At 44.8% G+C, this 25,358-nt stretch overlaps 1 protein-coding gene and 1 long non-coding RNA gene across 4 annotated transcripts in view; one reads left to right on the forward strand and one right to left on the reverse strand.

Moving 5' to 3' along the window:
* The first annotated feature begins 224 nt into the window (after positions 1-224).
* LOC309534804 overlaps positions 225-25,358 on the forward strand; it is a 61,188-nt gene continuing 36,054 nt past the window's right edge. The window contains exon 1 of the long non-coding RNA XR_014220862.1: positions 225-633. This is a non-coding gene — a long non-coding RNA (uncharacterized lncRNA). The remainder of the gene's footprint in view (positions 634-25,358) is intronic.
* The window catches only part of PTPN22 (protein tyrosine phosphatase non-receptor type 22), a 47,842-nt gene continuing 24,920 nt past the window's right edge, over positions 2,437-25,358 (reverse strand). For 2 of the 3 annotated variants that reach the window (XM_082225358.1, XM_082225360.1), the window contains 16 exons: positions 23,786-23,857; positions 23,604-23,666; positions 23,041-23,183; positions 22,250-22,316; positions 21,794-21,871; positions 20,946-21,038; positions 17,193-17,269; positions 15,640-16,346; positions 14,342-14,422; positions 13,490-13,620; positions 12,068-12,095; positions 11,781-11,861; positions 10,883-10,983; positions 10,078-10,108; positions 5,123-5,200; positions 2,437-3,781 (listed from right to left, as the gene is read on the reverse strand). In XM_082225358.1, coding sequence (XP_082081484.1) covers positions 3,717-3,781; positions 5,123-5,200; positions 10,078-10,108; positions 10,883-10,983; positions 11,781-11,861; positions 12,068-12,095; positions 13,490-13,620; positions 14,342-14,422; positions 15,640-16,346; positions 17,193-17,269; positions 20,946-21,038; positions 21,794-21,871; positions 22,250-22,316; positions 23,041-23,183; positions 23,604-23,666; positions 23,786-23,857 — 1,896 coding nt within the window. In that variant the 3' untranslated portion in view covers positions 2,437-3,716. Of the gene's footprint in view, positions 3,782-5,122; positions 5,201-10,077; positions 10,109-10,882; positions 10,984-11,780; positions 11,862-12,067; positions 12,096-13,489; positions 13,621-14,341; positions 14,423-15,639; positions 16,347-17,192; positions 17,270-20,945; positions 21,039-21,793; positions 21,872-22,249; positions 22,317-23,040; positions 23,184-23,603; positions 23,667-23,785; positions 23,858-25,358 lie in introns of those variants that run through there. The other variant, XM_082225359.1, reaches the window with a different exon arrangement.

The following is a 25,358-nucleotide window of genomic DNA, read 5'->3' on the forward strand; positions in this document are numbered from 1 at the left end:
TGACCGCAAAAGTGGTATGTAAGTGTGCTTTGAATGCATAGTGTGGATATGTGCCGAGGCCATTATTCACATATCCACCCCAATTACATACAAAGCCAATGATACGTCTTACTTTTACAAGAGAAATAACACACAGGAGAGAGGTGCTGATCCTCTCCTCTCTTCACCTTCCCTACCCATAGTTACTTTTCTTCTTTTTTGGTTGTATGACCAGGAGTCCGTATAGTTAAAGCTATGGTTTTCCCAGTAGTGATGTATGGAAGTGAGAGCTGGACCATAAAGAAGGCTGATTGCCGAAGAATTGATGCTTTTGAATTATGGTGCTGGAGGAGACTCTTGAGAGTCCCATGGACTGCAAGAAGATCAGACCTATCCATTCTGAAGGAAATCAGCCCTGAGTGCTCACTGGAAGGACAGATCGTGAAGCTGAGGCTCCAATACTTTGGCCACCTCATGAGAAGAGAAGACTCCCTGGAAAAGACCCTGATGTTGGGAAAGATGGAGGGCACAAGGAGAAGGGGACGACAGAGGATGAGATGGTTGGACAGTGTTCTCGAAGCTACCAGCATGAGTTTGACCAAACTGCGGGAGGCAGTGGAAGACAGGAATGCCTGGCGTGCTCTGGTCCATGGGGTCACGAAGAGTCGGACACGACTAAATGACTAAACAACAACAAATTACCAGGAGCTGGAACAACTGACTAAGAGGAAGTAAGGAATAGAACAGGGGTCGGCAAGGTTTACCTCGCCTGGGCCAGTTCACTCCCACAGAAATCACTCTGTGGGCCAGATTGTGTCTGCACATGTGCAGATGTGATTTCCAGTGTCTGCGCAGACACAATTTCTAGCACTGCAGAAGTGAGTCCCCGCTCCGTGCTGTGCCGGTTTAGTGCAGCATGCAGGGACTTGCTGAGTGGGTGGCTTGGTTCGGGGGCGGCTCAGGAGCTGTTTAAACAACCCCTGTGGGCTGCTTATGGCCCATGGGCTGAAGGTTGCCAGGCTCTGGCATAGAAGCAGGGGGTGTTCAGTGCCCCTCTCCCAAGTGGCCTCTTTATGAAAAAACTCGGTATTATATGTGAACAAGGCAACATTTCAAGTTCTGGTTCTAAGATATTTGCAAAAGGAGTGAAAAAGCAAGTTCAAAGCCCTCAATGTGTTCATTCTTGACTGTTTCTAATATCTATTTATTTTTAAATTGATTTTGTTTTAATCATCTTGTCACATGCAACCCTAATGTCTGAGCGGTGTGAAATTCCAGAGGTTCCAGGAGCCCAAGGTTTGTGTTTCCTTGGAATGAGGCACAGTGGAGGCTGTGTTGTCTTTAGGATATATGGATTTACACACACACACACACACAAACACACACACACACACACACACACACACATATATATACACACACAACCTGAGTCTCTGATGGTGGGGTTCACAGCATTAACACCCCAAGAGGGCAATGCTTCCCCCATAGCCGCAACCTTAGATTCAAACAGAAATCAAGCATTGTTTTGTCTCTCTCACTTCGCAGCTTGCTGCTTTGCTTGCATCGCTCCAACTCTCTGCTCTGAACTCTGGTTTTGTCTTTCTAACTATCCGTGAATTGGGGGACGCTTCCCCACCCTGGGGAGGGCCCTTCACCCATTATTGCTGTTCCCTTTAATGACCCATCACCCAGGCTATCACCTCACCAGCATGCTAGCCTGGGTATGCCAAGAATTAGAGGGGGGGCAGACATTCAGCCTACCCCCCAAGCCCTCATAGCAATATTGTTTATTGTTTTTATGTTGTACACCTCTTAGATTTTTTTTAAATATTAAGCACTCTATAAATGCTTTTAATTAGAAAATGAAATAATTCACACCCCTGCAGCAAAATAGATTCCACTAGAACAAATAAGATATAGACATTATCGTACAGTACGCAGTTGGAGTCCATCCATGCATTTGTCAGGGAGATCCAGGGAGGTTGAATATGTCCCTTTCCTCATCTCCAAGGCAGCAACTAGATGCAACTAGAACAGATGCTAACCTGACAGTGAGAGGAGCACTCTTTGTATTAGACACATAATGAATCCCACTGTAAAAGAGCCATGCAAATATATCAAAAATTGAATAACCTGCCTTAAGATTTTCATACACACAACCCAATTTGCATTCTCTGACTCATTTGTGTTTGTAATTCAAATGAGTCCTTGACCTACATGGCTGACTTAAATTTTTGCTTTTAAGTGCAAGCCTGTCCCTTATCTATCAGAGTTCTGAATATTAGTACTCTGAATGTAGCTGTTGGCAACTCAATAAGTATGTCATTAAAAGTTAAGTAACTTCTTTTTGACAGTGCCAATGGTAGTGCTCTACACTTTTGAGATAAATCTGAAATATGCACCACTATTGAATTTTGTAGAAATGCAATCTGCAGAAGCAGTAACCAGCATACTAAATAAATAAAACATTTTATTTTATTATATTGCAACTCCCATATAAACATTCCATTAAATGCTTTAGGGTTTCTTTAAGTTTGGTTTTTCAAGTCTTTTTTTTTTATTTACAGAAATAAAGTCTGTCAGTTGTGCCTGATTCCCCCCCCCTTCTTTGTTCAGTTCTCTAGAGTGTACCACATCTCACTTGCTCCAGCCATCTGGGAGTGTTTCCACAATGCAAATACCTTATCCTGTAGGTGCCCCTTGCATAATGCACCTCATGTGTTTATACACCAGTACTTTGAACATTTGAGCTTGGAGAATACTGCTTCAGTGCAAAGTATAAAACCTTTGCAATCCCAAAATTCTAGCCCACAAACCTGTGTGAGAGAATTTCAAGTTCTGATGGCAAAAGATAGGAGTGAAAGGGCAAATAAAAAACTCCTAATTTTGAACGTTTGGGGAAACAGATCCCAGCTGGAGAAAATCTTGTCGCAGGTGTTGAGGCGCCACATGCCAGAGTATTAAAATGGTCTGGAATCATTCCTTAAAATTTCAACAAGACTCAGGAACAAAACCAAGCAGTTGGTTTGGAGACACCCCAATGGCTGCTTGAAGGATGATTGGTTTTATTTTAAATGTAGGCAGCCAAAACTGCTTGCTTACTTGTTGATTTTTTAGAGACAGGGGACCTGTGGATGGCTGACCTCCTACTTCAGTTACATACTGGAAATCACAGGATACACCTATTGCGTCTGTGTCCACCAATGATTACCTGGTGTCCATTACATTCATGCAAATAAATGTCCTCTGTGTGAGAATACAACAGAGAAATTCCCTACCAGTTTCTGATATATTTCAAAAGAAAGGTCTGAGCTTGAAAAAGCCACAACTGAATATCACTCAATTTTTGGAACACAATAATTACTAATAAATAACAGTGCCTCTCGTCTTCAGCATTTCCCCCTGCTGAGCCACATCTTCGCTAATGCCTCCTGGAATGGAGGAAATACCCCCAGGAAAGATGCTGTTGCTTCGGGAAAGGTGTGAGCCCCAGCACTTCTCTTTGTTCAGCAGTTTCGACAAATAGTCCTTCATTGGAAACGTGAACAGAAGCCAGGGACTTTCACAGTTCAGTATTATATTTTGTCTATAGTGGTCACATATACTATCTTTCTAGTAGCACAACAACAAAAGCCATTTTGTTCCAAACGATGGTCTTGCCGCAGACTCCAATTGCTGAACTGATGACAGAAGAAGGCAAGGCTCCTGCAGAGACAAAGGGCATCAGCAAAGTTCTACTAAATGTTCCAACTTGGTGGTGGATCTCTTGGTCCCTTGGGTTTTGAAAACCGGTTGGCAAAGCCTAGAAAACAAAACCAAGAAAATGTTACATATGGTAGAGCATGGGTAGGCAAACTAAGGCCCAGAGGCAGGATCCGGCCCAATTGCCTTCTAAATCTGGCCCGCAGACAGTGCAGGAATCAGCATGTTTTTACATGAGTAGAATGTGTCCTTTTTTAAAAATGCATCTCTGGGTTATTTGTGGGGCCAGCCTGGTGTTTTTACATGAGTAGAATGTGTCCTTTTATTTAAAACGCATCTCTGGGTTATTTGTGGGGCATAGGAATTCGTTAATTCCCCCCCCAAATATAGTCCGGCCCCCCGCAAGGTCTGAGGGACAGTGGATGGGCCCCCTGCTGAAAAAGTTTGCTGACCCCTGGTCTAGAGGACCCTTGTGGTCCCGTTCAACTCTACAATTCTACAGTTCTAAGAGATTAGCATGTGATTCTCACACAAAAATAATAAAAGAGGCCAACTGTCTGATTCAGCTAATGACAAGTGAGTCTGATATATTAGCATACATACTGTATATCACATTGCTGAAATTATTTACTCTGGGAGCAGGCTTGTGGAGAGAGTGCAGCAACCCCAGAAGTAAGTATTTTGAAAACTACTGTAATACTGTAGTTTCATAATATGTTGCCATCAAGCATGGTGCTGGTTTAGCTCAGTCGGTAGAGCATGAGACTCATCATCTCAGGGTTGTAGGTTCGAGCCCTACATTGGGTGAAAGATTCCTGCATTGCAGGGGGTTGGACTAGATGACTCTCATGGTCTCATCCAGCTCTACAATTCTATGATTCCAAGTTGACTGGAATCAACTTAGACCCAAGACTATAGAGTGCATTCCTCTAATACCTATAAACTAAAACAATGTGTAACAATAACCATAAAGGTAAAGGTAAAGGTACCCCTGCCCGAACGGGCCAGTCTTGACAGACTCTGGGGTTTGTGCGCCCATCTCACATCTATTGGCCGGGGGCCAGCGCTGTCCGAAGACACTTCCGGGTCACGTGGCCAGCGTGACAAAGCTGCATCTGGCGAGCCAGCGCAGCACACGGAACGCCGTTTACCTTCCCGCTGGTAAGCGGTACCTATTTATCTACTTGCACCCGGGGGTGCTTTCGAACTGCTAGGTTGGCAGGCGCTGGGACCGAACGACGGGAGCGCACCCCGCCGCGGGGATTCGAACTGCCGACCTTTCGATCGGCAAGCCCTAGGCGCTGAGGCTTTAACCCACAGCGCCACCCGCGTCCCAACAATAACCATAGTCAGTGGCAAAACAACAACTACACTACCCTTAGGTTTTTCACGGTTAGTCAAAAAAGGAAGCATCACATTTTTAAAAACAACAACAACATACCAAACCTCAAAACAGAGCTGGAGTGATTTGATTGATCAGCCTCTGGAACTTTTAAAACTGAAGGTGAACCACAAATACCTAGAAATAGAAGGGAAGATCTTAGGAACTGATAGGCTGCAATCCTAACTCTACTTATTTTGGAGCAAGTCATGTTGAGTGCAATAAGACTTATGTCTCAGTAGACATTGTTAGGATTGAGCTGATGGTCCATGTAAACATCACAGGCTTCTTAAAACATGATTCCTGCTAGGGAGGCTGTGGTACTCAGGCTGGGCACAAGAGTGAATAACCATAACTCAGAATTTTGAAGACCACTGTATTCTGCATTGTCTATTGGTTGCTCTGCTCCTGAGATGTTCTTCTAGGAATTACTGATCTGTAAGCAAGTTCCTGTGCATCTGCTAAGTGAAGGTTCACACAACCCAACAATAGGGATAAATCGCCTGGGTCTTCCCCACAAGCACTGTTCTGCAGGAGGGGGGAGGAGTGCTTATTAAGTGACAAAGACCTATGGTCATATTATTGGGTCATTTAAACACTCCCTTAGCTGTGCAGGAGCTGCACATGGATGAGCTGCCCGCATAGAGCTGGAAAAATGTTTAATAGGCACCACAGAACTAGAAGGATCTTTCCAGGAGGCACAGAATATTAAGCTGTGTCTGGGGCAACATTCTACGACCTTCACATTACTTTTGTTCCTCAGCCTCACCTTGACATCCTGCTCTATTTAACCCTGGGACCAGGGCCAACACCTTTGTTGGTGCCTGTGATTAAGGCCCAGTTCTATACATGCCTTCTGCAAATGCAGCGATCCAACTGCACTGTCGGGGCTGGACTGCTGGCAATAGCTGGATGTGTGCCAGAAGCCACAGGACAAAGGTCAGAATCCAAAAGGACAAGTTAGAAGGCAAGGCTGAAGAGCAATCCAGAGGCCAAGACCAAAGACCAACCAATGATACTGGAACATATCAGAGTTTAGGAAGACTTTGTTGCTCAAGCGAGGTTCAGTTGGAACAGGAAGTTCTCCTATACTTATTCTTGTCCAGAAGGATCCTGTAGCCAGCCTGGGTGGGCACAGCCAGTCCAGGGTTCTTCATTGAGAAGCTGCCACTTTAGTAGCTCACTACAGAGGAGACCTGTCCATAGATCCCAGTTCTTGACTGCTTCTCTCTTCACCAGTCTAGCGCCGATACTCTCCTCCTTCCAATACCTAAGCGGCTTCTACCTCTCTCCCCATCTCAGGCCCAACTGGCTAAAATAATACTCTCCATCCCACCTCCCTCAGATTTTAAAAATAATTTTGTTTTTATTGCAAAAACAAGAAAACAATACAGCATATATTGCATATCTCTATATCACTCTATATCAGTGTTTCCCAACCGGTGTTCCGCGGCACAGTAGTGTGCTGCCGGACGTCGCCTGGTGTGCCGTGGGAGGGAGGCGGGCGAGTCGGGCTAATCCTCCGACGAGCTCCACCTCCAGACCCATTGCTCAAATCCTTTAACCCAGCAAGGCAGGAGGGCGGGGAGGAAGAGAAAAAAGAAAGGGTGGAAAAAAAGAAGGGGAAGAGAAAATATTTTTTTAAAAAAAGGAAAGAGAGGGAAAAAAGCGAGGGATGGAGGAAGGTCGTTCCTCGATAGAAAGGACTGAAGGGGTGGCAGCTGCGTGGCTGACAATGGGGGTGGCGGGGGGGGGAGAGACGGGAGAGGGGCCGTCTCTCCTTTTCTCCAGGCGAGAATGGTGTGTGGCTTCTTCTTCGGAGCGGGGGGAGAACTGTGTGGCAAGACCCCAATCGTTTTTTCTATGGAGAAAAACGATTGCTCCGACCGAGGGAAGAGAGTGAGTTGCGCGGAGCGCCTGCCTGACAATCGCCTCGGAAGGAATCGAGATTTGGGGTGGGTGGGTGGAGTGACGGGACGGCGGTGTCGCCTCCTCTCTCTTTCTCCCTCCTCCGCGGCCGCTAGCGACGGGCTTTTAACTTCTCCCAACTTTTGTGTGTGCGTGCGGCCATCGAAGTCCCCCCTTCCCGGGGGACCCGACTAGGCCCTGCCCGCCGCTGGGTGAGAGCGCAGCCTAGGGAGCCGCATTGCCGCTGCCATGCGCCTGGCTGGGTGGGGGGAGGGGACCCTGGCGGCGGCGGCCCCAGCGGCGCCTTGGTGCTCGTGCGGGACTCGCTCGGCTGGTGCCGGCTTCTCAGGGCGGAGGCCTAGTCGCGGGCTTCTGGGTGTTGGGGTTGCTACGCGCCTCAGTCCCCGGGGACCCAGCGTCGCAGCCTGACGCCGCCGAGTGTGTGGCTATGAATGGGAGGGTGGCGGTGGTGGGGCAGCGGCGGGCCTCTCCCCCTTCCTTTCTGCGAGGGACTCTTCTTGTTGAATGTGGGGCTGGGAGAGAGGCGCGCATTTCTGCTCCCCCTCCCGCTTTGTACATGGAGAATGGCCTTGTCCTCCTCCCTCCCCCTTCCGCCATGTAGCGCGGAGGGTGTGCGTCTAATCCCCTCTCCACCTGCTCCCTGAGCTGCTACCCTTGTGTAAGGGGAGGCTGCGAGTGTGTATCCGACGCAGGCAGCATGCTCTTATTTCTCCCACCTTAAATCAGCGCTAATTGCGCCTGGACGCAGTATTTACTTCCGAGTAGGCCCCCTTCTCCCCCCCCCCCGTAGCACCTCACGTTGCTATTCGTATCATCAGGTTTGTTTGTTGATAATTTAATTGTTTTAAAAGCATCATGCTAAAGAGCTCTCTCCCACCCCCAGACCCTTGGGCAAAACAGAAACACACACATACACAAACACAGAGATTGAGCCCTGCAGGTTTTATGAAATGAATGGATTCTGAATGCCTGTTTCAGTGGCTTGTCCGCCTTAGGCTGCTGGGCCAGACACCTGTTACACGGTGCAGTCCGTAAGCTGTGAGCGCTGCTACCTGCCGCCGAGACCACGTAACGACAGTCTTGAAAAACCTACATTGGCTCCCAGTACCTTTCCGAGCACAATTCAAAGTGTTGGTGCTGACCTTTAAAGCCCTAAGCGGTTTCGGTCCAGTATACCTGAAGTAGCGTCTCCGCCACCATCGTTCAGCCCAGACACTGAGATCCAGTGCCAAGGGCCTTCTGGCAATTCCCTCACTGTGAAAAGTGAGGTTACAGGGAACCAGGCAGAGGGACTTCTCGGTAGTGGCGCCCGCCCTGTGGAATGCCCTCCCATCAGACATCAAAGAGATAAACCAGTGTTTCCCAACCGGTGCGAGACGTTGCCTGGTGTGCCGTGGGAGGGAGGCGGGCGAGTCGGGCGGCGAGAGGCGGGGCGGTGGCGGCGAGGAGAGGCCGCCCAGCGCGGGGCTCTCGCCGTCTGCCTGCCTGGCTGCCTGCGTGGCGCTGACGTCACGGGGCTGTAACGTGCCCCACATAGGCACACGCGGGGCGGCGAGCGAGCTCCCTCCCACATCCCATCGCCGCTCGCTTCGGCCGGCCTACTGGGCTGTCGCAGGCAGAAGGCCTGCGCATGCGCGAGGTTTTCGCGCCTTCGGGATTCCCTTCACGCCTTCCTCCTCCCGGGTCCTTGAGAGCGCGGGAAGCGGCAGCGCGAGACCGGCGTTGAGCCTGATAGGTATTGCGCTTGCCAAGGCAGTCATTTGGGAAATGAAAACTTGCAAAGCAAGCAACCAGTTCAATCTGAAGTACGTGTATGCTTAATATCCTGTATCTGAAACCTGTTCTGCCCCCTCCCCCACACTTGGTGCCATTTTCATCTACACATGCAGCAGAGTAAGTTGACCCAGAATAGTACCAATTCAGATGGCAGATGGGAGAATGACAGTGCTGAATGCTTTCCCATGTAGAACAGTCCCTGCAAATAAAAACCTAGCATATTTGGAAGAGGGATGCTAGCCTAACCATTACCTTCTATGCTGTTACTATTTTTTTATTTTTTTTTACATAAGTAAAAAGTGACCTTTCCCCATCTGGCATGGTGGTGTGCCTCGAGATTTTTTTCATGAAACAAGTGTGCCTTTGCCCAAAAAAGGTTGGGAAACACTGCTCTATATAAATTTCTTTATTAAATTTGCCAGTTGCTTTATCTTGCCCAGGGCAACCCAAAGTGACTTCAACCAAACAAAGAGGCAATAAACCCTACATAGATACCTTAAAGACAAGAGGAACAAGAAATACATTTAAAAATATCCCATCCACAATGTGACCACTAGCTGCTGATATTGCCTGGATTTTGTTACAACGCACATCTTAGAAGGTACCGTGCTACCAAATCAGCAACGTTGGCAGCGATATTTTCTGCTTTTGTTAATCCAAAGAAGGACACACAGGAAGAGCACTGTAAAGATTTATCAAGGTTTCCTGGAAAACTTTTGAAGGCAGGAACCTGCATCAACAGGTGCGTGGAGCAAAGCTTTATAAACCAGCATTTTAAAAAATAAATGTTTTGTGCTAGAGGTACCATGCCAAGTAGGTCTAATCTAAAAGGCCTGTCATCTATTGTGTGTGGAATGAAATAATGCCCCAGTTAACATAGTGAATGTTGCTTCATGGGAATCATAGCATTAGGATTTTGTTGCCCCATGGTGATCATAATGCCTAGTTCACCCGCCTCTTATACAGAAGAGATACTGAAAAGATGTGGAAGAGGCTTGGCAAGCAGTATACACAAAGGTGTAGAAAGATTTCACATTTTAGAAATTGCCTTCTCTGTTTAGTATTCACAATGAAACCTCCGCAGATAAATGTAGATCTTTAATTAATTCCTGGTTCTGAAACCCTCTGAGATGCACAGTGAAAAACAGTGGAGCTGCATGATAGGTCTTCATTAATCCAGCAAAACCACTGAGTGCCTTCATCTCCCAATAGAATTGTTAGGGGTTATGGTTCCTCGGCTCAGTTAACAACACAGCACCACCGCAGTGAATATGCAAAATATAGACAGTCTATAAATTCAAAAGACTTACTGTTCTTCACATTTCGTAAAATTTTCAAGCTCTAGGGGGGAAAACACAGAAAAATTATGGTGTTGCAAAACCCCTGCTTATTAAGAACAGATCTATCAGAAAAATAAACTACAGGGAGCAATTGTCATGAGTCCCTGTCAAAAGGCTGTCCCATATTCTACCCACCCAACTCATTTAATCTGGATTGACTGTTTCTGCAGGAAGTCCAATAAGTAAAAATAAAATGGAAATTGTAAATATGGATCAAATTGGATGGGGGGGATATAGGGTGACATTTGAGAAGCACTGAGTGTACAATGAATTGCTGTGTGGAAGCACCCTAGATCAACACAAGCAGCCCATTCACCATATTTGATTATTACAGCTTAACTGCACAGGGAGCAAAACTGCAGTTTCTGGTTTCATGTGTACTGTATTTGCTTCTCTTTCTTGCTTAGAGCGCTCCCTAGTGTTGTGAATGAGAAATGTTCCAAGCTCTGGTTTTCACCAGAGGATCTACCAGTTAAAAACTTATTTCTTCTCCATATTATGGATGGAGTCAGTGGGGGAGAGAGACACCTAACAATTGTTAGGTTGTGTTTTTATGCAGCATAATGTGGGCTAAAACTGGAAAGTTGGGTAGTCATGTATCCTTCCTAACAGAAGGCAGCCCTCCATTGAAGTGTTATCAGAAGACAGTTCTCTGTTTAAAGATAAATAACTTCTGCACAGCTGAAACTTATATAATTAGCCCCGCTTCTCTGCTAATAGAAATGTTACAGCTGTCTCTCCCTCCACTTCTTATGCATTCTCCACGGCCCTTTACCTTACTCCTCCTGAAGCATTTTGCTTCCTTTGATGACTTGTCTGTTGATCTAATCACAGACTCTCCGAAACTCACAGCATTGTTCATAACAGATGGTTGAGCTAGGAAAACAAAAACAGACTCAGCAAAACAATAACTGGATCGACACTTCCATATACAGTACATGGGAAAACCTGTAGACCTCCAAATGTTGCTGGACTCCAATTCCCAACAGCCCTAGCAGTCAGCATGGCTGATGTTCATGGATTATGGGAGTTGTAGTCCAACAACATCTGGAGCGTCAAAGTTTCCCTACCCCTGCTATATATCGAAGGCATCATTTGAGAAGAAAAAGAAAACAAACCAATTATTCCTCCCCAAATATGGCAATTCTTTCAATATATTCTTTCAATATAATTAAATGTATAATTAATACCAGACTGTAAACCACATTGGAGATTTTTTTGTGCTTCTGAGATTCTCTGGCAACATCACTTGATTTATAGACATTCAGTATTGTTTCTAAGAATGCCACAAGTATGTATTGATAGGAATTGGTGGCAAAAGGTGGGTTCCGAATGTGATTATATGGAGACTCATTGTTATCTTCCTTTCTTGTTGCTGTGATTTTCCTCCATCTGCCCCAGCTGCAACAAAACATTTCTCTCCCATATCAGTCTCTACAGCCACAGAAGGTGCTGTAACTCTCTAAAGATTTGACTTTACCTCCAAAGGCACACTCCTCCATTGTCTCCCAAGACAGACAGATGCCAACAAGAAGATTCTCCTCCAGCACTTTTCACCCAGACCTTCTCAAACCTGACTTTGTTGTATTTGCTACCTCCTCAAATGAAAATGCATTAACTAAAATCACCACCCAATGATGTTGTTACAAGACAACCACAGCTATTGTACTTACATTCCTCATCTGCAAGAATAAAGGACTCAGGAGTTCTTTCAGGAAGGGGGGGAGGGGAAGGAGACCGATCCCGGGGAATCTCTGTAGTAACAAGAAATACAAAATAATTTAAAGAAAACATTTTCATTAGCTTGCTTTCAAAAAAAACCCTGAGCCTCTCCAGCATCAGGCCAAGACTGTCTGCAATGTCTTCAGTTCTGCTATCTGCTTTCAGTGTTAAGCACAATTCATCCCAAGAGAACATGTATACACAGACTAATTCATAGAAATGTCAGGAGAATGTTTACCTGATCTGGGTCTCTGCAGCTTTGCATTCTGAAAACAAACAAAAGGAGAATATTTTATCGTCCCTCAAGTCTGTATAAGTGCATTTAACACTTAGTAAGTAGGTGATGGACAGCTGTAACTCTCTAAAGGTTTGACAATGCCCCCAAACAGCATCGTACTCAATGCTCCTAAAGAATTACCGTATTTTTCGCTCTATAACACGCACCTGACCATAACACACACGTAGTTTTTAGAGGAGGAAAATCCGTAGGCATGCCACCCGTAGGCATTCCCTCCATAACACGCACAGACATTTCCCCTTACTTTTTAGGAGGAAAAAAGTGAGTGTTATGGTGCAAAAAATACGGTACATGCTGCGTGCAATTGTAGTGGAAGGTGGATCCACATGCCATTTGTGAACCATGCATTTACAAAAATCCTATTTCAGTTTTTCAAAACTAAATCAGAAGAAAGGGCATTCTGCTCATTTTTAAAATGTGACCACTGAAAGTGACACTCAAGCAAGCCACTTGTCTTTATTCAGAAGAGTTCTCCCCATTAAATTGCTGAAGGGATTTTCAACTGTGGCGTTAGCAAGAACCAGAGCGCCCTGGTCCTGTTTCTACTAATATCAGTATGCCCTACCTTTCTGTCTTTTTCTGCCTTCAGGTTCAGAAAGTGTTATTTACTTCCCACTCCTGAAAAACCGTTGTACTGAACTGAGCAAATAAGAATAACAGCTTGAAGCAAATTTAGCAGTGCTGTGAATGATAACAATTACAAAAGCCCTACCCGCAGAACAGTGTTTCAGCAACACAGTAGTAGCTGCATAAGACGGATGCTACCCTGTCAGCATATAACACATCCACTCAGAGATCAGCACAGGTTGTAAATTTGTTACCGGGCCCTTGGCAGCTCAGGAAATTGCAGTAACAGCCCAGTGAGAACTGAGAATGATCTGTGGACATGGAACGCTGACTAACAAGGGTGGGGTGGAAAACTGGAGGAAAAGAATGGACAGAATGAAGTATCCTACAGAAGGCATAGCTGGCTGGAACCCTGAACAGAACCTTGCAACATTTTGTCTCAGGTCCCACTTGCTCATGCTAAAAGCCAAAACCCTTTATTCATTTCCCCTGTTTTGTGGCATCTTCCTAGTTAGTCACATCAGCTCCCAATGGATTTTAGGAAGAAGAATGTTCGTTAGCAGATGTTCCCATCTTCACTGGAATTTGCTGGGCATCTCTACTGCCAGTTGACACACTCAGACTTAATACAACTTGTTTTTTCAGAAGTATTGTCCTAGCCTCAGCTGTTGGACTATGAACTGAATACCTGCTGCAATTTAGTTATATAAAGTAGCAGCCTTTGTTTCTGCAGAAGTCAGGGGAACTATATAGCAACATTACTGGCGGAGATGTATAAAATCTCTAATGTGTTACCTTACTTGGCCTCAGTCTCACAGAGTCATCAGAAAATTTCAGCTGAGACACACCGCTCCATTCCTTAGAGATTCCAATTTTCTCATTTTTGGACAGTGATTGGTGGTTTGAATCTGGCAACACAGAGTCATCTGCAATGGATAAAATTAGAAAACATAATGGATCTTTTAAAACTTTCTGCACATCATCACTATCTTAGTTTAAGTTGTAGATCAGGGATGGGGAACCTTTAGCTCAGATTTGGCCTTACAGGGGCCCCAACTCACAAACCACACCAACCTGTTCCACACCTAATGTCATATGTGTCAGGTACCAAATGGCTACAAAGGGAGCTTAAAGTGAGCTCCTGATCATTTCTGTGCTGGAGCGAGGCATGGCAGGCAATGGGCAGCTGATGGGCAATGGGAGCAACCCTGGCTCCAATAGCACAAAGCAGTTTGCATTGAAAGTGCTGCTAAAAGGGAGCTTTCCCCCACCATTTCAGCAGCAGTTTCCATGCAGACTGCTTCATGCCACTGATCCCTGCAGGAAGCAAGCTTGAACAACTGTGTGACTAGTTTCCCCATGGGGAACTCCATTATGCAGCCACTCCCCGTAGAAAGCGGCTTGAATTCATCATCCATCAGGGTATGGACAGTGAGTTCAAATCTATGGAAAGGTGCTTTGCCAGCCCTATGCTCAGTGTCAATCACTGGATGGCGAAGTTGGCTTGTGGGGTGAGGATGACAGAAAACTATCTGGCCAACTGGGCCAAAATGGTTCTCCACCCTTGAAAGAGATGATGACTTCATCTTGCATATGGTGATCTGCCATCAACACAACTGTATTCACTTCAATGATACTTGAACTCACCATCTTCTCCAGGTACAATAAAGGACTCAGGGGTTCTTTTAGGCAATGGGGGAGGAATGTCTTCATCCACCTGGGAAGAACCTGTTAAGCCAAAATGCTGAAGTTAGTGGACTTGGGTTGTATACACAAATATCTATTGCAGACATGCAAGATAATAATCAAGACCTCTCATCTATCATGGTCTTACTTGACTTTGGTTGCACTGCATAGCTACTCGTTCCACAATGTTAGTTTATGAAAACCAGTCATGAAATAAAGGACACAGCCTTATTCTGAGTCAGACTGTTGGCCCATTCAGATCCAAACAGTTTATTGTGATCAGCAATACCTATCCAAGATATAGATATTAGGCAAACGCTGCTAGCTGAAATCCTTTTAGCTAGAAAAATCCATGACTGGACATGGGAACTTCTGCTTGCAACATGTGCGCTACAGAACCTTCCCTGCTTCAGTTGTGGACTATCATTTCATGGACAAAAATCTTTGCCATTATGTAGGAAAACCATGCGCATCTTAAAATCCAAGTCTATAGCACTATTCAGGCCATAAGTGTGGACAGAAAGTGTCCTGCAACAAGCTTCTCTGTTGATTTAAATGAAGTATATCAGGAACACTGGAAACATGAACAAACTTCCAAATGTATAATAGGGAATCACCACCTGGTTGCAATCGCTGTTGCAAAATCTTGAAGTGCAGAAGCACGAAAGCATTTACTTTTTAAAAATAAACAAAGTGACCACCAGATGGCACTGGAAGTGGTAGCGCCTGCAACTACACTTCCTTCCCCATCAACCATAAATCCTGTGTTTCCAAAATCCACATGGAAACCTTCAGATAATTTATTTTCCTTCTCATTCCTCATTTATCAGAATACAGAGTAGCACGGTACCATTCATACTTTTTCAGATTTTAGATTTGCCTGGAAGTGTTGGGTTGTTGTGAAGCATTCCTCCTCCTTCCTTTGCCCAGCACGGGGCCAAGCAAGGAGTTTGAATTCTAGATATTAAAACATTCTGATAACCCATATACATCTCTTCTGCTAATATTTGTTAGATGTTCACATAAAGAATAAAACATAGACGCTTGAAGGCCATTTAATCTCCACATATGAAAAAGCTGTTAGTTGTCCATCTTGATTCCTCACCCACGCACTAGCAAAGTCCAATTCTGGCCATGTGCAGACTTCAAATGTTATCACCCCTTGATCTGTTAGGGCAACAAAACAGCCTCCTTGTACAACTTTCCTTTGTAATGCAAATCCCCCTGCGGGAGGAACCCACAACCTCTCAAGGACTTACTCTGGCAGGCAGATTCCACTGCACCCACTGGTTGGATATTCTGAGCCACAGAGCTGCATGGTGGGTAGCTGGGCTTTGCTGGACTTTCCAAGGGCTGAGCTGTGGCATCTGCAGCATAAGCAAGCAGGGGAATTGTTTCAGATGGATTCGCAGCATGGTCAGGAAGCGCTGGGGAGCATGGTTCGTCCGATGACAGGGAAGAAAAGTAAGGATCTTCTGATGACCAAGTACAGGACTGATGGCGTAACTTCGCAAATAGACAACGCTTGGTGTTGCTTGATAGTTTATTTGAAAGGCTAGAGTCAGCTGTAAATCCTCCAGGCTGGAGGCCCTCACAGGAGCCAGGGTCCTTTCTTGTCAACACCTGGGACGCTCTCTGTGATGCTAACTCAAAAGGGGTCGATTTGGTCCGTGTTAGAGGCACCTTTGAATCTAAGCTGATCCCAGCCTCACTTCCTGATTTTAAAGTGACAGGTAGCTCTGCCCAAAAAAGATGGTTGAAGTCCAAACTGTGATGCTTATGGAGTGGCTGTCTTGGCAACCAAGAGTTCAAGCCTGCTGCGACATCCATGTTTCTGGTGGTGCTGAAGCTCAAGGATCCAATTGAAATTGCTTGTCTGACCAGAGAAGCACCATCTCTATATCTGTCACGAGTGCCTATATCATGACCCAGGCTCCGAGATTTCTCCTGTTCCTGTTGCACTGAACTGAAACGAAGGGAACATGATTGTCAAAGGTATAACTATATGGGAAGGCCCTTCTCAATCTAGACAAAGCTCCACTACATTGCAAAATGGCTAGGGATAAGTGAAAACTCAGAAACTTTACTTCCACCTATGAAAAAAGCACATCAACCAAAGGAACCCAGAATAGCTTCTTAAAAATGAAGGTATACTCTTTTTGACACTCTGGGGACTGCCAAGATTTTATTTACCTTGGTATTCAGCCATATGCTTCTGGAAAGTCTACCAGCAGCGCATAAAGGCAATAGCCCCCCCCTCACTGTTCTCACACAGTAACTGGCAGCATTCAGAGTTCCTCTGTGTTTAAAGGTTCCAACTAACTACCATAGACAGTAGCTGCTGATAGACAATATGACCTCCATGCATTTCCTTGATGCAAAGTCAGTAGAGAGGAGAGGCAGCTAGGAATTGTTTTACTTTAGTAACCTTGTTTTCTTTGTAGCAAGGATGGGAAACCTGTGGCCCTCCAGATGTTGTTGAACTACAACTCCCACCATCTCTAACCACTGGCCATGGTGGCTGGGACTTATGGGTAAAACACAGCATCCCCAATCCTGGTCCATAGCTAGGTTGAGACAATGGGTATAAACCAACCAAAGTTGAGCTAAGGCTCCTTTATTTCCGTGAAAGAGAGAATAAATATTTAACTGTCGCACGGAGATTAGTGGGCTCCACAGTGCAATCCTGTGCATGTCCTTTGAGATCAATGGGGCTTCCTCCCAGATAAGTGTGCATTGGATTACAGCCTTTTAAAAGTGCTTAATCTTTCCCGAATTGTGTGCTATACTTAAGAATTACATCTTTTCTTACCTGTTCAATTGTATCAAAGAAGAAGTTTCCATATGTGGAGCCTGGAGTGCCATGGCTGCTGGATGGCTTGCTTCAGCCTACAAAAGTTACAAAAAAAATATAGGTTTTGTAGACTCACAGAACCAGAACATTGGTTTTCAACAGGTGGACGTAGTACTGGCTTACAGCCCAATGTAAGGTGGGTAACAACAACAGCAGCACTACCACCATATATAGGACAAAATATTTAAGAAACTGGTTGCCAAATGCATGTTTGGGCTAAGTCATGCCCAAGTCTGGACTAAAAGATCTGTATTCTGTGAGGTCCACACATGGGCGTAGCCAAGATTTTTGTTGGGGGGGGGGCAGGACTTTTGTTTGGGGTGGGCAGAACCATTTTGATTGGTCAGTTAATTAAGTATTTCTATTGTTTTACTTGATTGGTGTGGGGCAGCTGCCCCTCCCTTGGCTATAGTCATGTGTCCACACCTTTCATAGTGGAAAGAGTAGGACACTGTTGTCCATACAGAGTACACTGTTGAATCTGGAATTGATATTTGCCATCGCAACAGATAATCCCTGAACTCCTTTATCTAGTTACTCCTTTATCTAGGACATCCCTGCTCTCTAAATACATTTTTGGAGTTCAATGGCTTGATAAATATTAGACTACTACGGAATCTGCCAAGTAGGGTACCTCTCTCTAAGCTCTCCAGGAAATTTTGACTACTTTTATTGCTTATAATTAATATGGCATGTCCCACTTTCATCACACGTCTTACTTCACTGTATTTGGCTTCTGCATAGTACTCAGCACCAAGTCTTACATTTTAGCTACCTCATGAGTTATTGGAAATGCTTCCACACTGCATACTATTGCAGCACTCCACATGGTGAACAGCTGTTGGAGCTACTGCAAGACAGAAGCATCTCCAGCATCTTCCACATAGAAACTGGTAACATAAAGAACAGAGTTTGCTTAGGACTGGTGAAAACATAACACCCCTGAAAGCAAATTGCTTCTGTCTTCCATCATGACTGACTCCAGTTTTGAAGGGCCCTGAAGTGTTCTTTGCTGGCACTTTGATGAGAATCAGAATTGTACAGTTGTGTTTTTTGTTTTTTGTTTTTTTAAGTGCAAGTAAAATGAAGTTTAAGCCTATGTACACGTTAGTGGCTTAAAGTATGGGCATGTCCCCTGTTTATGTTTGCACTTGATGAGTACACCAGAGAGGGGGCAGGGGTGTCTTCATTCAATGCACATTACCTGATTTGTTTCTCTGTGCCTACACCACCACCGCTGAACTGAATGAAGCTGTCACCTGCACATGTGCTCCCATCTGCACATGCACAACAACTATCTGAACTGTGCACACCTAAGCTTAACGACATCTTGCCTTTTCAAATCAGATGGAAGCTGATTTGAGGGGAAGTACATCAAACAGGAACAATCCTCAAGAATCTACACGATACATACAGATTGTGGCTAATGCCGTGTGCTCTCTGCTTCATACATCAGCGGTGGGAGCCCACTGGAGTAGGAGGAAATGGTAATGTGTACACAGCCTAAGTGAACTGGGGGAGGGAGGAAGTGTGCTTGAGGGGAGGGATAAAAACCCACACCTGGGATATTTTCTGTCAACCCCTGCTGATTGGTGTGGATTGCAAAGAATGGAATAACAATTAATATGGTGACTGAAAGAAATAGGAGTGTGTGGATCCTTGTGTACCAGTTGCTCACACAGAACAAGTGTGGAACAACCTTGTCTGGACATGCCCTCTGATTCAAGCTGTTTAAAATAAGGGTTCAACTGTATTGGGCCATAATTCTCAGCCCGCACTTGTCTCCAGCCTACCATAGGGGGGGGGGGGAAATCACAGGACCATATCATCACTTTCTTCTAGTACTGCAACCTAAACATGCATGCACCTAGCTTCTTTAAACAGATATGCCCCCAAATTTCTCTCAAGGAAGCTCTCTATCTAGGCCCTCGGATTACTCATTCAGACAGACTCCGCAGAGGTGGGTTTGCTCTTGTCTTGATATTGTAAGTCAGTCTCAGCCCGAAATCCATTTTTGGTAAACTGCTTTTTCAAAAGGGTCCTTTTTGAAGGTCCTAAAAGCTGTGAAAAACAGCCAGTATCTGTGAAACCACATCCTGGTTGAAATGCTCCCTCTGTCACCCTAGCCTATGCTTCTGCTAGACCACATAACTGCCCACAGCAGATGAGAAAGAAAATGACTCGCTCAATTTGAGCCGAAGGTCTCCGCAAACACGACAGAAGCACACATGGGGCGGGGATTGGTGTGGGTAAGATTCAGTTAGAACTTAAAGAATCGGAGTAACGGCATTTGAATTTATCTTAGGTTTTCCTTTATCACTTAGTAGCAAAGGTTGTGTTCACACTTCTCTTTACTGTGCACTCACTGTGTTTCTAGTGCTGCATTTTTAATCCGTGTTCACATGATGTTATTGAAAAAGCCTATGTATCCTGTACTTTGTTATAGAATACTGCTGCTGGATGTGTTGTTTCTCAACCAGTTTCACAAGCCATTCCTCATTCACCTCTGGCCAAGGTATGGACACCTTTGCATAGGACAAAGACTTGCCCCCCACCCCATAAATGCTCCATGGTGTGAACACAAACAGGAGTGTATTGAAGCCTTGCCAAAGTGAATGGCTAGGGAAGATAGAGCAGTGTTTCCCAACCGGTGTTCCGCGGCACACTACTGTGCCGTGAGACGTTGGCTGGTGTGCCGTGGGAGGGAGGCGGGCGAGTCGGGCGGTGAGAGGCGGCGGCGGCGAGGATCCGCGTCGAGCCGGGGGCGGCTCCGCGGTGGTGGTGCCGAGCAGCGGGGCAGCGCATGCAAAAGGGAGGAGCGCGAGACAGCGGAGGAGGAGGAGGCCGGCATGTCCGGGCAGCAGCAGCAACAACAGCAGCAGCAGCAACTCCCGGCGACGGCTCCTCAAGCCCCGCCGCCGCCCCCTCCTCCGCCCGCTATCGCCGCCACCACCACAACAGCCGCCGCCGCCTCAGTTGCCGCCGTCCCTCAGTCCCTCGCTCTGCTGCCTCCTCCCACCCCCAAAGCTTGGAGGTTCCCCGGCAAGGGGGAGGGAAAAAACTTTCACTTTCGTGCGTCCCTCCCGGCGTGACGCTGCGCGCTGACGTCACGGGGCTGTAATGGTGGTGTGCCGCGAGATTTTTTTCATTAAACAGGTGTGCCGTTGCCCAAAAAAGGTTGGGAAACACTGAGATAGAGCTGTGAAATGCCCCAGGGGAAAAGCAACTTCACAACACTCTAAGGCAATAATGTGAACACTCATTTAATGTGCAATTGCAAATGAGTTGGTTGCAGAGTGGGTGCAATGTACATTTTGGAAATTCCATGCTGTGGAATCACAACATTGCAAGATACTGACATCATCATCAATGAACTAATCCTTAGAGAACTGAGCACAGGATGATTTTCTGTTTAACCCTTGCTCACTCCTTCTGACTTAGCTTTCAGAAACCAAATGGACGGGTGGAACATTGGGTGGATAACTGATCACGCATCACGCAAAAACCAGCAACAGGGGAGTGTTTGCATGTAAGAAACGAGGGTTGGGTGAATTCAATACTGTTGGCCTGAGATCTGAATTTCTCTACAAAGGATAAATGCAACGTTTGAAGTGCTTCCTGTTCCAGTTCCTGTTTGGTGCTAGCTTTGGTAGGAATGCTGTATTTTGGGGGGAAATGCTCTGTATTTGTAACCAGACGCTGTACACTTACCTCCATAGCAAAGTTATCGGAATGATGAGCGAGTGCCTCAATTTGCCTTTTAAAGAGCTCAATCACAGCATCATAGACCAACTTATACTGCTCCTGTAAAATGATGCCAATAAATCACATGGAGATATGCCACTTTTGTTCATTCATTTCTCTACTTCATCATAGACTTTGAAAGCTATACCGATATTTTCTGGCATACAAGCTAAGGAGCAGTGGTTATCCCCAAAGTTGGGGAGATTCATTTAATAAGTGGGTGTGACTATGCTTCACACTGAGCTTTGTTGATGTATAAGAGGAAACTGAAGTTCTGGCACTGCTCCATTTTCTGGGACAGTACCTTTTTAATGGGATAATAATAATAATAATAATAATAATAATAATAATAATAATAATAATAATAATTATTATTTATTATTTATACCCCGCCCATCTGGCTGAGTTTCCCCAGCCACTCTGGGCGGCTCCCAATCAGTGTTAAAAACAGTACAGCGTTACATATTAAAAACTTCCCTAAAGATTTCATGGAATGATTGAACATCATTTTGAGAACAGATCATTTCCTGGTGGCAATAAGCATTTGAAAGATTGTGTGTGCCCTTTTGCCAGCCAGTTTATTTGGCACATTATCCACATTTTGAACTTTGATCTCCCTGCTTCTGATAATAACTGCACCTTTTCCTTTGATGTCTCTGCAGGAGGCTTTCATGCAAAGAGGGCTCTTGTACATTATTGCCACACACACAAGGATTTCCTTGTTAGAGCACAGCAGTGTCTCTCTATAAGGCAAACATGCTTTCTACAATTTCGTATATACTTTGCATGATAGAAAAAATATTTTTTGTACGTACCAGTGTTTGCACTAATAAAGGCCTCTGTGTTCGCATTTCCTGAATCGTATTAAAAAGGCTGAAGTTCATTGGCAGAATCTTAAGATGATGAAAGGGAGAGGAAAGACAAAGAAATGTTGGTGATATGGAATGCCCTGGTCCAACCATCCACTCTGTGTCGCAACACACCTTATAACTGAATTCATATTTCAGAGTCTTACCAAAGAGTTTCAGTAATGCCTATTGATTGACTGATCGCATTCATACATTTCCCAGTCAACAATATCCTCTGGATATTTACATTATACTCTGGGCGGTTACATCAGTTGGTGAAAAGGTTCCCATTTCCAGTAACAGCATAACAGACAGCAAAATTTCCCATCTCATGACAGTTATACTACCATCGGTGGGAAGTTCCTTGCCTGACATAGCAGCACATGAATAGTACAAAGATGTTTAACGGGAACAAAAACTCACCCCGTCTTTTAGCAAAGTCCACGTATAGTCAATGGCACAGATGACTCCTGTTCTTCCACAGCCCGCACTAAAAGAAAAAAAGACACAAGAGATTGTTGGAAGAAGGGCAAGTACAGCTCTCATTTTCATTCAGCATTCAGCTCTCTTTTTTCCTCCAGTATTTTAATAAAAGAACATTCAACCTTCCCTGAAAATCTCTTAGGCCCATCCACCCATTTGTTTGTCCTGTGATTACTAGTACTTTGTATAAATCTATTATCACAGGCCTGAGAAAGTTTTGGGGTTTTTTGTCCTGCCACTTGCCCCGGGAAAACCCGCTTTTTATTGCTGAATTGGAACAAGTGTCAATCTGCGGAAAAACCTAAGAAAATTTTGTCTTTCCCCTGAACTGGTCCTAAAAGAGCTCCTGAACGGATTTTTATGTGCTTTCCCAGGAGCTATATTGGGGGCAGATAATGTCATCCATTCAAATTGAGGTTGATATCAACTCCCAATTTATATTTCTGATCTATTTGCTGAACTCACTTAATTTCTTGCTCTGAACTAAGTGGTATTTTTGGACAGCAAAACTAAGAAAACATATTGACTTGGTGGAGAAAACATTACATGAAAATAATCAGAATATAGAATCCACAGAGAGGGGAGATAAAGGAGAAGATGCAAAACTAAAATAATTGTAAGCCTCCAAGATTATAGTTGATTGTGTATTTCCCTTTGAGCATTAATACAGAGATTGAGCATTCTCCCTTGGCGTAGAAAAAGATTAAATCTCTACTGCCAAATAGCCTCACCTGCAGTGTACACAGATAGGTACATCACTGTGTGCTTGATAGCAGCGCATCTCCTCTATGAGTTGAAGAATAGGGTCAATTGAGGATGGTACATCATGGTCTGGCCAGTTTTTATAATGGAAGTGGTAGACAGTTCGGCTTTCCTGTAAAGGCACCAAAAAGGAAGAAGATATAGTTTAACTAAAGTTTACTCTGATTGATCTCATCCTCATTTGAGGGTGGTGGAAATAGTGGGTGGGTAATTGACTGTTGTGGGTACACATGCCATTGTAGCCATTTGAGGATGCAAAGTTAGGCTGAACTGAACATCCCAAAGACTCAAACCATACCTACACTTTTCCATTGAGCATATTCAGATTGTGGCTGTTCAGATTTCCATGCCAATATCCCTATTCACAGTTCTACAACAGATGAGTCCCATGCAGTTATGAAGCATCGGACTCTATTACCACCACCATAAGTGGTGTATTGGAACCACAAAAGGATTCACATAAATGGGTTGATTGGTGGCACCAGAACAGACTACTTCCCCAAGCATTCCTACCATATGTTCCCAGACTTACACTGTCATTCAGCTTCACTTTCAGAGTGCGAATCACATACTCCTTTCTCCTTTCTTCGGCCTCCTATAGGAAAACAAACCAGGATGACATTTTCTGCTGGTAAACAGCAACAATTTGCATAAATCAGAACGAAGACTATGAATTAAAACAGGCCGGGGGGGGGTGAGCATGGTTATACTCACACAGGATATGCAGAAAGGGCCCATGTTGATTGGAGACTCATCCGCATCAACCCAATATCGCTCACATTTCTTCTGTTGGAAAAAAAGTAGAAGGAGACTGTGTTTTTATTTGTCTCTTGCCTTGTCAACTCTCACATCTTCCTTTCCCTGCCCCCAGCACAAAAACTGGTTTCCAGTCAGGGAAAGTTTCAGCCACACAAGTGATGTGTTCAGCTGTTTGGCCAAGCTGTCAGCTCTCAAACACAACACTTCTTTTTGTTTAAGATATTGACCATAGTGCAGGCTGCCTTAATTTTTATAGAATTCACTTGGTTTCTAAGCCCAGCCATGGGAATGTAGGAGGCTGCTGTATGCTGAGTCTGGTCATTGGTCCATCTAGTTCAGTATCATCTACACTGAATGGCAGCAGCTCTCCATGGTTTTAGACGGGAATCTCCTCCAGTCTTACCTGAAGATGCTGGGGATGGAATCTGGGACCTCCTGCCTGCAAGGCAGATTTACCACTGAGCTATGGCCCTTCCCCCAGTGAAGGGCACACCTTGGGCAGGATGCTCAACAGCCACTGTATACTTCTGTGGCTTCTTGTTGAAGCAGGAGATATACTGAATGGGAGGAGGGGAATCAAAACGCTTGCAATAAGAGAACAACTGACTAGAAATATGTACTGGGAAAAGTCCAAGGACAAGGGGCTGGTGCTAATAAAGAAACAGAAACAGGGAGCCATAAACCTATTTTTTTTAATGGCAGCTTAAGGAAGATCTGGCATATACACAGCCTGGCTCAACTGTGAACCCATTATGAGAAGCAATCTGCACACAGAGATAATTGGTGTATCCATTGATAAACCAGAAAGGACAACTTTAAACTGTTCAACTATGGCCGTATAAAACTTACTGAAGTCATAATTGTCTCAACAACCACTGACAAGTACAAATGACTGTAAATTTCTCTCTCCATGACTAATAGCAGCTCTGAGGCTGAGGGTACAATTTATACCAGGGAACAAAGCATGGAACGAAAGGTTAACCACCACCACCACCACCCCACTTTCCCACCATGCCATAGCACTCATCCTGATTATAAAGGAAAATAAAAAATGTTGGGAGCTTCAGTCATGGAATTCCCACATCATAGGTTTGGTGCCAAAGTTGTATCCAGACATGCACTCTTGGTGCTTTTACCTTTTCTCCTTCATTGTCTGAATTTTAAAATTAATACAGGGTTGCGGGAGGGTGTGTGTTTGTGTGTGTGTGGTTTTTGAGGCAAGAGCCTGAAAAAGTCAAATTCCAGATCTGGGATCATTAAACAGTCTGATTTAGCTTGTACAAAAAGTAATTCCACTAAGAAAAGACACAGTGGCACCCACACAGTCCAAAGAGACTTTTAAAGATTCTGATAATTCAGAAAGGAGGATGGAATGATGGCCAGGAGAGTTAGCACTATCTTATACAGACACCACTTGAGGAAAATGCAGATTCTCCTGCAATATTTTGATTATATTGACCTTTCAGGTCAAGTCCCGTTTGGGGGCAGAATCTGAATCATCCTTGGTTGCTCTGCTGGATGACCTTCT

This window comes from Podarcis vaucheri (assembly GCF_965113315.1).
Source record: "Podarcis vaucheri genome assembly, chromosome: 6".
In the NCBI taxonomy this organism is placed as follows: domain Eukaryota; kingdom Metazoa; phylum Chordata; class Lepidosauria; order Squamata; family Lacertidae; genus Podarcis; species Podarcis vaucheri.